General features: G+C 39.0%; 1 protein-coding gene and 1 long non-coding RNA gene across 7 annotated transcripts in view; one reads left to right on the plus strand and one right to left on the minus strand.

Moving 5' to 3' along the window:
• Positions 1 to 12,682, minus strand: part of LOC117985457 (probable multidrug resistance-associated protein lethal(2)03659) — a 77,387-nt gene that overhangs the window by 10,748 nt on the left and 53,957 nt on the right. For all 6 annotated transcript variants that reach the window (XM_034972184.2, XM_069500984.1, XM_069500985.1 and 3 more), the window contains 7 exons: positions 10,737 to 10,836; positions 8,043 to 8,193; positions 7,432 to 7,505; positions 3,454 to 3,622; positions 2,703 to 2,829; positions 1,794 to 1,944; positions 340 to 576 (listed from right to left, as the gene is read on the minus strand). In XM_034972184.2, the coding sequence (XP_034828075.1) occupies positions 340 to 576; positions 1,794 to 1,944; positions 2,703 to 2,829; positions 3,454 to 3,622; positions 7,432 to 7,505; positions 8,043 to 8,193; positions 10,737 to 10,836 (1,009 nt within the window). The remainder of the gene's footprint in view (positions 1 to 339; positions 577 to 1,793; positions 1,945 to 2,702; positions 2,830 to 3,453; positions 3,623 to 7,431; positions 7,506 to 8,042; positions 8,194 to 10,736; positions 10,837 to 12,682) is intronic.
• LOC138402804 (uncharacterized) overlaps positions 10,324 to 12,682 on the plus strand; it is a 131,556-nt gene continuing 129,197 nt past the window's right edge. Inside the window, exon 1 of the long non-coding RNA XR_011237143.1 lies at positions 10,324 to 10,630. This is a non-coding gene — a long non-coding RNA (uncharacterized lncRNA). The remainder of the gene's footprint in view (positions 10,631 to 12,682) is intronic.

The raw sequence follows: 12,682 nt of genomic DNA on the forward strand, positions 1-12,682 counted from the left end.
TGGTCAAATCATAAAGTGACTGTAGTGACAAAGTGTCTCAAATCATAAAATGACTGAAATGATTAAGTGACTGAAGGGATTAAGTGGCTCAAGTGACTCAAATCATAAAATGACTCTGAAATGATTAAGGGACTCAAGTGATCAAGTGATTAAAAGTTAAAGTCAAATTATTTATTCAAATTTGGTACCACTGCACACTTTTTGAATTCGTAAGATAATGATATTGTAATGGATATAATTAATTACGTAAACTCAAAATTAAACCTACGAGGGTTCCAAACGCGCCCAGGTCTGAGAAGAGCTCACAACAAACTCAGCCGGATACTCAAGTGAACATACCTTGTCCAATAAAGAGGAAGAAGCTGAAAGTGACGACGGCGAGGTACAAGCAGCACACCATGTCCATCCAAAAGCCGAAAGCCCGGTTGGTACACAGTACGAGGCTCCAGGAAGAACTGTGAAGGTCCTGTAGTTTGTCGAACTCTTGGGCCAAGGTCCGCTGCTGCTCCCGCGTTGAGCGGATCGTGCTTAGACCGTTGACCGTTGCCGCGGCGTGGTTGAGACTTTGGCTTCGAGCTGGTGGGTATATCAGTACAGTTAGTATGAGGTTTGAAGTTGTAGGGAGGTAGCTAAACCAAGGATATTATGCGGATAGGAATGGGAATCCACACTGCAATTCATGTAGACAGGTGGCGCATACGTTCAACGCGCTTTTGGACAATAATGCTCAATGGGACCCATTTAATGATGGGTCTGAAGTACGCTGAGACCATTGCATGAATGTGTCATTCAATGTTCTCAGCGTACATATTCAAAATCCTTTGATCTTTTATCGTTTTGTATTTTGTGTCTTTTTCTTGTACCTTTATTTGTATTAAAATTTATTATTAATCATCAAGTTAGTGTAAGTGGCACTGCCGTTCTAATAAGATATAAAAATAAAATAAATAAATACCGGCCATAGAGGTACAGAGCGACAAGGCTATCTTGGCGCGTGACGAAAATCGGTCAAGTGTCCCTTTTGTCCTTGAATGAATGAATGAATGAATATTTATTTATAACAAAATTTTTCTACATTTCACTTAAATGGAGTCCTGGCTCCTAAACTAGGAATTCCCGTATCTTAGGAGCCAGTGCCTTCCCATACATATTGGTTGAACTTAAAAATTAATTAATAACAAATACAAATATTGTGTGTGTGTGTGTGTGTGTGTGTGTGTGTGTGTGTTTGTGTGTGTGTGTGTGTGTGTGTGTGTTTGTGTGTGTGTGTGTTTGTATGAATGTGTGAGTTGCTATGTGTGTCTGTTTTAAGGTCAAATGATATTTTGTGCAATGTATGTATTCAATAGTTTTCTGTTTCCTCGTAATTATATTTAGATATGTGGTTTTTTAGACATTTTTTAAGACCATGCCATCTTGCTTAAATATTTTAAGCATTTGTTCTCCAACAGCGCCCCCCTGTCAATGTCATTCAAGTGCCAAGAGAGCCTTGTCGCACTGCAGTATCATCTTTGGAACCCGCTATACTGAGCTGTCAAACGCCATAAGTTAATTGTACGACCTATCAGGTGTCATACATTTTTAAATAATTCACGAAACAATAGTATATTTTATCGATATCAATAATTCTTAGCAAAACTAGCAAACAAAGCAAACATTGTTGATTTTAACATTGATATTGGCCGTACGTCTTGTGGCGCCCTCTGAGATCAGTTTTGCCTGAAGAAAGGTAATCATTTGATCATGTACTTAAAAATATACAAAAAAATCGAAAATATAAATGGCAAGCTTACCAATGGCTTCAATCCGTTTCAGCTCTCGACTGGTGTTCAAGAAGAGCAACCGCAGAAGATGCAAGAGGAAGCCCACCACAGCAGTGGGCAGAAGGAGCCACCAGTTCACCAAACATACGACCACCAGGATCGCAATCACTTCTAGAAAGAACTGGGAAGACAATCTAAAGGTTAAAACGTTATTCCTTAGCCAAACCTAACAGTCAATTTGGATTACTTTTGGTCAATTTTCGACTATCCTAATAGTCTCAAGAAATCTAACAAATTTCTTGGTACTGCAGTCCCACGAAAGACGTATTCAAAGGTTAGGAGAGCGCCAAATCTGCGCCGATAAGACGTCGGAGGAAAAAATCGGATACGATTTTCTGCTTGTGGAACACTGACAAAGAATTCCGCGCGCGATTTTTCGGTTGTGGTTTTGTCTAGATTTTTCGGTTGTGGTTTTGACTAGATTTTTCTGTTGTGGTTTTGACTAGATTTTTCGGTTGTGGTTTTGACTAGATTTTTCGGTTGTGGTTTTCATTAGATTTTTCCCTAGCCTGAAGCTTTATACTCATTGGGAAATACCTACTAATGGTTAAAAAACATAAGTCACTACTTTATCTCGTTTTAAAAGTAAATTGATGCCAAGGAAGTGTTCTGATAATAGGATAGTATAGTACGCGGCAGAAAGTAATGTACTCTGTTACTCATACCTATAAGATGTTTTGTCGGTCTCAACGACAGAGACAATGCTCTATAAATCTGCTATCTCCTTCTAAAGGTCGATATACATTACTTTCTGCTGCGTACTGTATGAATCTAGCTCCTGACAATTGAATTAAAGTTTTATATACAGTTGTCATTTTGTCCAAACATACTGAAAAATTATGGGCTGGTCCCAATGCCTGATTTTTTTTCTATACTTACTCCAAGACAGTCGACGAGCGCGACCGGCAATAGCGTGTCCACTTGACCCATGTCCTTAGAGAAGCGGTTGAGGATACGACCAGACGGGTTGTGGTGGAAGAACCACATCGGGGCGTTGGTCACCCCCCTGTTAAAGAATAGGAACATTTAGGGCTGTGAAGATTTTGGCCTAACTAACCTACTAGTCCGCCATCTTTTTTACAAAATGGCTAGACTGTGGTACTGATGATGCTAACAGTACAACTTTAGATAGACAACAGTAGATTATATCTCGGAAACGTCTGCTTTTGAAGATTTTGTCTCATAAAATACTTGTTTGTATTTATGCCAGTTATTGATTGATAGGCACAGATTTTATGCGATATTTATAAAAGAAAAATGGCGAACTACCAGGTAGGCCATTGTCCATATTTAAATATTCAAATTTCAAACCCGTATTGAACGCTGCATGCGAATAAAGTCATTGAACAAGACGCATAAGCACAGAATTAATAGTACCTCCCATCTCCAAGATGTTTAAATAAATAGCGACTAAAATTAAATAAATACCTCTCTTTCTATCGCGTTAACTCTTTTCTCTTCTCTCTCACTCTCCAATGCACCCAAACTTCTCCACTACCCCAGGAGCCTACTCAGTTATGAGCTATACCTATCATATTATATTTTCAGCTAAGTCTCGTATATGTACACGCACTGGTTGCGCGTCAGGTGGAAATTTTCATTGGTAAGTCTTATACTGCAGTCGACTCACCGGAACATAGTATCGTGGAAGACGGTGGAGGCCTTGATGCAGGTGTTGTAGAAGACGAGCAGCTTGTTCCACGTGAAGAACATGCAGATGACGATGAGCGACGCGTATATGTACACGCACTGGTTGCGCGTCAGGTGGAAATAGTTCATTGGTAGGTCCTGGAAGTTCACTGAAACAAAAAACAATATAATCTTGTACTTTAAACGAACAATTCTTGTGTCAAGTATTGGTTTCTCGGATACGGGTTTTAAAATTTGGATCAAATTTTGTATATTTACATAACGTTCAAAGAATAAAACTCCAGATGGGCAAAGCTCATACAATTGTATTTTAAAACAGAAGACAACGTACAGTACCCGGCAAGAAATATTGAATATCGACTTTTAGAAAGAGATATTTTTTATAGGTTTTGTATAGCGTTGTCTGTGTCGTTGAGTCGGAACGTTTAGGTGTGAAAATCAGTCCAGAGAGAAGAAAGAAAGATAAGTACATATGTATAATAATTTTTGTGAATTATGTCGGAAAAAATCGTCCCATCTCAGAGCTTGCGTGGCGTGCGCTGCTTTAATAGTGTGTAGATGCGTGGATGACAATTTAAAAGAATTTTCTTGCAGTTGTAAATGATTTATTGAGCGCAGACCGTTGGTTCGTTTTTTAACAAGAAGAAGAAAGGAATTTATGAAAACGTCAATCGATACAAAAAAATATATAGAAAATTGCGGGTGGTTATAAAAATATTATGTTGCATGAACTGACATTTGGAAAAGATAATAAATGTGTGATTTTAAATTATTAATGTTTGATTTCAAAATATTAAACATGAGTTATAAAAGTGACTAATTTATATATATTATACAATAACAAAAATACTATAAAGAAACAATTAAATAATTAAGTGAACGATAAAATTATAAGTCGTGCTTTCGTGATTCCTTTCGTCAAAGGTTGCCTGGAAGAGATCGCTTTAGCGATAAGGCCGCCTTTGCATGCTACATCTATTAGAATAAGATCCTGTATTGTGTTTTTTCAATGTTTACTTTGTGTTGTGTGCAATAAAGTGTTTTAAAAAAAAAAAAAAAAGTCGACGAATTGGTACGCATTTGCTGCGAAGATGTTGTAGGCGCTTCAACATAGTGGAATACAACAATATAGTGGAACGAAGTTTCTCTCCCGTACTAATCTGGCTTGGATCGCTAGTAATAGTACTTACTTTGAATAAATGATTTGACTTTTTTAGCGTTTAAACTACCGTGAGTGATTTCCATTATAAATAACTAGCTTCAGCTCGCGACTTCGTCCGCGTGGATTTAGGTTTTTAAAATCCCGTGGGAACTCTTTAATTTTTCGGGATAAAAAGTAGCCTATGTCCTTCCCCGGGTTATAAGCTAATGCTGTACCAAATTTCATCAATATCGGTTGAACGGTTGGGCCGTGAAAAGCTAGCAGACAGACAGACAGACACACTTTCGCATTTATAATATTAGTATGGATATCTCAATCACAACACATAATTCAGTCACAACCACGGCGCGTGCGCGAACTGACTTTCTTGAAAAAGGACCCCGGATGGGTTCGAAACTAGTCGGGCTAACGTCGACTAAACACGTGAGTACAGCCGGGACAGATATTATCTATAATGATTTGTCTTTGACTTTAATAATAAAATACTTACAAGACGGAGTGTCATTGGAAGACTAATAAAATACTTACAAGAAGGAGTGTCATTGGAGGACTAATAAAATACTTACAAGAAGGAGTGTCATTGGAGGACTAATAAAATACTTACAAGAAGGAGTGTCATTGGAGGACTAATAAAATACTTACAAGAAGGAGTGTCATTGGAGGACTAATAAAATACTTACAAGAAGGAGTGTCATTGGAGGACTAATAAAATACTTACAAGACGGAGTGTCATTGGAAGACTAATAAAATACTTACAAGAAGGAGTGTCATTGGAGGACTAATAAAATACTTACAAGAAGGAGTGTCATTGGAGGACTAATAAAATACTTACAAGAAGGAGTGTCATTGGAGGACTAATAAAATACTTACAAGAAGGAGTGTCATTGGAGGACTAATAAAATACTTACAAGAAGGAGTGTCATTGGAGGACTAATAAAATACTTACAAGACGGAGTGTCATTGGAGGACTAATAAAATACTTACAAGACGGAGTGTCATTGGAGGACTAATAAAATACTTACAAGACGGAGTGTCATTGGAGGACTAATAAAATACTTACAAGAAGGAGTGTCATTGGAGGACTAATAAAATACTTACAAGGAGTGTCATTGGAGGACTAATAAAATACTTACAAGAAGGAGTGTCATTGGAGGACTAATAAAATACTTACAAGACGGAGTGTCATTGGAGGACTAATAAAATACTTACAAGAAGGAGTGTCATTGGAGGACTAATAAAATACTTACAAGAAGGAGTGTCATTGGAGGACTAATAAAATACTTACAAGACGGAGTGTCATTGGAGGACTAATAAAATACTTACAAGAAGGAGTGTCATTGGAGGACTAATAAAATACTTACAAGACGGAGTGTCATTGGAGGACTAATAAAATACTTACAAGAAGGAGTGTCATTGGAGGACTAATAAAATACTTACAAGACGGAGTGTCATTGGAAGACTAATAAAATACTTACAAGAAGGAGTGTCATTGGAGGACTAATAAAATACTTACAAGAAGGAGTGTCATTGGAGGACTAATAAAATACTTACAAGAAGGAGTGTCATTGGAGGACTAATAAAATACTTACAAGAAGGAGTGTCATTGGAGGACTAATAAAATACTTACAAGAAGGAGTGTCATTGGAGGACTAATAAAATACTTACAAGACGGAGTGTCATTGGAGGACTAATAAAATACTTACAAGACGGAGTGTCATTGGAGGACTAATAAAATACTTACAAGACGGAGTGTCATTGGAGGACTAATAAAATACTTACAAGAAGGAGTGTCATTGGAGGACTAATAAAATACTTACAAGGAGTGTCATTGGAGGACTAATAAAATACTTACAAGAAGGAGTGTCATTGGAGGACTAATAAAATACTTACAAGACGGAGTGTCATTGGAGGACTAATAAAATACTTACAAGAAGGAGTGTCATTGGAGGACTAATAAAATACTTACAAGAAGGAGTGTCATTGGAGGACTAATAAAATACTTACAAGACGGAGTGTCATTGGAGGACTAATAAAATACTTACAAGAAGGAGTGTCATTGGAGGACTAATAAAATACTTACAAGGAGTGTCATTGGAGGACTAATAAAATACTTACAAGAAGGAGTGTCATTGGAGGACTAATAAAATACTTACAAGAAGGAGTGTCATTGGAGGACTAATAAAATACTTACAAGAAGGAGTGTCATTGGAGGACTAATAAAATACTTACAAGACGGAGTGTCATTGGAGGACTAATAAAATACTTACAAGAAGGAGTGTCATTGGAGGACTAATAAAATACTTACAAGACGGAGTGTCATTGGAGGACTAATAAAATACTTACAAGAAGGAGTGTCATTGGAGGACTAATAAAATACTTACAAGACGGAGTGTCATTGGAGGACTAATAAAATACTTACAAGAAGGAGTGTCATTGGAGGACTAATAAAATACTTACAAGAAGGAGTGTCATTGGAGGACTAATAAAATACTTACAAGACGGAGTGTCATTGGAGGACTAATAAAATACTTACAAGAAGGAGTGTCATTGGAGGACTAATAAAATACTTACAAGGAGTGTCATTGGAGGACTAATAAAATACTTACAAGAAGGAGTGTCATTGGAGGACTAATAAAATACTTACAAGAAGGAGTGTCATTGGAGGACTAATAAAATACTTACAAGAAGGAGTGTCATTGGAGGACTAATAAAATACTTACAAGACGGAGTGTCATTGGAGGACTAATAAAATACTTACAAGAAGGAGTGTCATTGGAGGACTAATAAAATACTTACAAGACGGAGTGTCATTGGAGGACACATTCCTGGTAAGTACCTGGCGAGCGCTGTTGGCCTCTTCTAGGTTAACCCTGAAATAAGCATAAAGGATTATTTTTACTGTTCCATACATTTTTGTATTATTTTCAGTGTTACAAAAGAAAGTAACAGAACAGTAATGGAGTATATCCGTCCGTCTGTTCACAGCCGTTTTTCCGTAACTTTTAAAGAACTGTGATAAAGGACTGGCGCAGTGATTAAAGGAGGAAGTTTCGCTTAGTAAAGGTAGGACGTGTAAGCTGTGGTAGCCTAGTGGTTAGGACGTCCGCCTTCTAATCGGAGGTCGGGGGTTCGATCCCGGGCACGCACCTCTAACTTTTCGGAGTTATGTGCGTTTTAATTAATTAAATATCACTGGATTTAAAGGTGAGAGAAAACATCGTGAGGAAACCAGCATGCCTGAGAGTTCTCCATAATGTTCTCAAAGGTGTGTGAAGTCTACCAATTCGCACATGGCCAGCGTGGTAGACTATGGCCGAAAACCCGTCTCACTCTGAGAGGAGACTCGCGCTCTGTAGTGAGCCGGTGATGGGTTGATCATGATGATGAGGAAAGGTAGGACGACTCACCACTCCTTGAGCCAAACATCAGTCGAGGAGTAGAATATCTGCGCCAGCATGAAAAGTGAACAAAGCAGGATCATAGTAAATTTTCCCCCACCGCTCTTTATGTAGCTCAAATATACGCCAAAGTCCACCGAGCCTTTCTTTTGAGTTTCACCTGAAAAACATATTATTGTACACACATGTCTACAGTCCAAAACTAAATTGACAGGTCTCAAAGTAGTTCTAGCTCTTTCACAATGGGTCTAGCGGAAATAGGCCAGCTTTTATAAATCTGTCAATTTATTTTAGAGATATTTATAACCGAAATAAATAGCAGCTAAATAAATAGTAGCGAAATCTACGGGCAGCGGCGCGTGCGTCCCGCAGTCGAAACCGCGGCGCGTGCGCGAACGGACTTCTTTGAAAAAGGACCCCGTATGGGTTCGAAACTAGTCGGGCTAACGTCGACTACACACGTGAGTAAAGCCGGGACAGATATTATTTAAAATCGTAATAAATAGCTTTAATGTTTTATGTGTAATATAATAAATACGCACCGAATTGAGAACCTCCTCCTTTTTTTAGGCCGGTTAAAAAAAGAAAACACTTTTTTTGTAACACAGCTTAGTAATACAAATGCTAAGTAAACAAACAAATAGCGAAGAGGTTTCTTTATCAGGATTTGGGGAATCCTGATAAAGAAACCTCTTCGCTAGATCCTCTAGTTGCATATAAAAATAGGTGATGTCCGCAACTTTATTCGTGATTGACCTGGCGCGGGAACCTTTTTTTTTTTTTTTTTTCTCTTTAAATTTTCTGGAATAATAATATTCTGTACCCTTCAGGATAGAAGCTACTTATGTGCCATTAACAAAGAGCGGTTCAGCGGTTGAGCCGTGAAAGCTTACAGAGAACACTTTGACATCTAAAACAGTAATGCGTAAATATAGTACGCGACTAGTCGAGATGGCAATTATCACTGAAGGAGGCCACGGAGCGGGAACGAGAGCTGGACGCCGACGCCCACCCGCTCCGCAGAAAAAGACAGGGGAGGAAAAGGAGACAGTATGCTCACCTTCTCCTGCCCTAGGCATTGGGAGTAAACCTGTGCCGGTCCAACGCCAGGACGTCTCATTCGCATCCGATATCCGGGATCCTGAGACGTCTTATACTCGACGCGGACGGCACCGCTGGGTTTTTTAGTGGGTATGCTGATGGCGGTTACAAAAAAAAACCGCGAGTGAGTCCCACATACCCGCCCTTGTGCGGCATGCCTAATAGCATTTTTACCAGCGAAAAAAAAAAAGGTCGAGATGGCAAATATCACTGAAGGAAGCCGCGGAGCGGGAACGAGAGCTGAACGCCGACGCCCACCCGCTCCGCAGAAAAAGACAGGGGAGGAAAAGGAGACAGTATGCTCACCTTCTCCTGCCCTAGGCATTGGGAGTAAACCTGTGCCGGTCCAACGCCAGGACGTCTCATTCGCATCCGATATCCGGGATCCTGAGACGTCTTATACTTGACGCGGACGGCACCGCTGGGTTTTTTAGTGGGTATGCTGATGGCGGTTACAAAAAAAACCGCGAGTGAGTTCCACATACCCGCCCTTGTGCGGCATGCCTAATAGCATTTATACCAGCGGAAAAAAAAAAAGGTCGAGATGGCAATCGGGGTGTGAGGTGGGGGGACGCATAGCACAACCGCACGTCACCCACGCTCGCCCGCGTCGGGTTAGCGAGGGGGCTGTGCGGGGCGTTCCCACCCCGATTGCCATCTCACCCTGTCGCGTACTATACATACAGTGAGACGACACCTGTAATGTTTGCGGACGGGCCGGCTTTACCCTTATTATAAACTAGCTGATGCCCGCGACTTCGTCCGCGTGGAATTAGGTTTTTAAAAATCCCGTGGGAACTCTTCGATTTTCCGGGATAAAAAGTAGCCTATGTCACTCTCCAGGTCTTTGACTATACCCATGCAAAAAATCAGGTCGGTCCGTTGCTCTGTTGCGACGTGATTGAAGGACAAACCAACAAACAATCAAAGACACTTTCGCATTTATAATAAGGGTACTGATGTGAAAGTGTGTTTGTTTGTTGGTTTGCCCTTCAATCACGTCGCAACGATTCAACGGATTGATTTGATTTTTTCCATGGGTATAGATAAAGACCTGGAGAGTGACATAAGCTACCCAGCCTTTTGACCCGGAAAATCAAAGAGTTCCCACGGTATTTTTAAAAACCTAATTCCACGCGTACGAAGTCGCGGGCATCAGCTAGTGAAGTTTATATGTCTGCATAATTGGGTATTTTCCTACTTTTGAATTTGATAAATATTATTACTTTATTATAAACTAGGATAAAAATAATGACATACACTGAAAAAAATATTAAAATCCAACAAAGATTTACAAAGTTACAGGCATTTTAATTTTGGAGTGGGAGGGTCTTCTATCCCTTTCTCGCAAAACGAAAATTTGTATGAAACAGCACGAAGCTACTATGGCATTAGTAAGGTGTGACGTTAAATGCTATATCGCTATCTCTGTCTAATCAGAAATATTTAAATGCTTATAACTTTTTTGTTATTTGATCGATTTAATTAGTTTTTCAGTTTACGTCATTATTTTTATCCTAGTTTATAATAAAGTAATAAATAAATTGGAGTCAAATACCCAATTGGTACCAGAATTTCTTGGGTAAGTATAAAAATATTTACCTTCATATGCCGGGTCATTGTTGTTGTCCAGATCCATATTGAATGAGAGCTGGGAGGCTTCGGACATAGATCTCTGCGAACGAAGCTTATAGCTGTGCTCCTGCATAAAACATCATGTGTGCTTAGAACGTGTCTAAAATTAACTTTTTTTAAGCTTACTACATCAAAATAAATAATAAACACAGAATGCATAAAATACACTTAATGCAATTAATGTTGTTTGTAGAAAAAACATAGCACCAGAAAGTTAGCTTAGCTGAGCACAGCACAACGTAATGTTGATCGGTCGCCATTATTCTTCACAAACACCAGCATATTAATACAATAATAGTTATTTATGCAACTGTTGTATAAAGAGGGGCATTAAAACACGAAAATCGGTTTATCTATCTTTCATTTAAATTATGATAATAGTATGACTTGAGTGTTTTAATACCTAATTATCAACAGTTGCATAAGTACAAGACTTTATCTACACCCATAATACTTATTATGAATCCTGTATAAAAGATTCTGAAACAGTTAGCTTATTGCCAACATTAAAACACCCATCTTAATAACCATTAAAGCATCCAAACGATTGTTATAATGTTGTACTGAATTTCATTATAACACTCCTATGAAAAAGAGACAGTGCTATACTGCTGGCATAAATCTGTCTCGTTCTATCCGTGGTATTTATGGGTATTTCTATGAATTTCACAGGAGTGTTTTAATGAAATTCAGTACAACATTATAACACTCGATTGGATATTTTAATGGTTATTAAGATATTGGGGCCGATTCTCTTGTACACAATCTCTAAACTAAACTAAATTAACAGGTCTAAATCTAGTGCCATCCTTTTTCGCAAGCAACATTATGAAAAGGATAGCAATAGATTTAGACGTGCCATTTTAGATTAGTTAAGAGATTTTGTACAACGGAATTAGCCACATTGGGTGTTTTAATGTTGGCAATAAGCTAACTGTTTCAGAATCTTTTATAGAGGATTTAAAGCATAAAAGACTATATATTCAACATTCAAACAAATTAAAAACTTTCTACAGTGCGACAAGGCTCTCTTGGCACTTCAATGACATTGACAGGGGGGCGCTGTTGGAGAACAAAGGCTTAGAATATTCAAACAAGAACAAAGGCGACACTTGACGGCAACGTTAGTTCCTATTTTCGCCACGCGCCAAGATGGCCTTGTCGCACTGTACTTTTTACCACAGCAGTTCTAAGGCGATGGCGATGATAACCAAATAAATGTCAAACTCCGCATTTTCAAAAATTCAATATGGCGGCTGTATGGCACCATTTCCAAATGTGAAAACATTTACTCTTTAGTTTTTTTTTTAATAAAGAATATTAGCCCAGTTAATTACTGACTAATATTCCCCTTTCCCCTCCAATTAAGCGTAAAGCTTGTGTTAGGAGTAGGTAGGACAATAGTGTAACGGGTGGGATTTGAACCGGCGACCTTTCGGTTTTATGTCCGCTCCTATAACCGTTGAGCTATCGAGGCTATTTTGTTTGCTGAGCAGTCGTGTTTTTAAATTCTTTATTCACGATTGGTTTTTCAACAAGGCCTTTTTGACAAATAACGTTGAAAAGTAACTTATCCACAGATCAAGGGCAGTTAGGATTGATTATTCATCATCATCATCATCAACCAATAGACGTCCACTGCTGGACATAGGTCTCTTGTAGGGACTTTCACACGCCAAGGTCTTGCGCCGCCTGGATCCAGCGGCTCCCTGCGACTTGTCTGATGTCGTCCGTCCACCTAGTGCGGGGTCTTCCAACGCTGCGTCTTCCGGTACGAGGTCGCCATTCCAGCACCTTGGGACCCCAACGTCTATCGCTTTTACGAACTATGTGCCCTGCCCATTGCCACTTCAGCTTCGCAACCCGTTGAGCTGTCGGTTACTCTAGTTCTCCTACGGATCTCGTCATTTCTG

The sequence above is a fragment of the Maniola hyperantus genome, chromosome 9, assembly GCF_902806685.2.
Source record: "Maniola hyperantus chromosome 9, iAphHyp1.2, whole genome shotgun sequence".
In the NCBI taxonomy this organism is placed as follows: domain Eukaryota; kingdom Metazoa; phylum Arthropoda; class Insecta; order Lepidoptera; family Nymphalidae; genus Maniola; species Maniola hyperantus.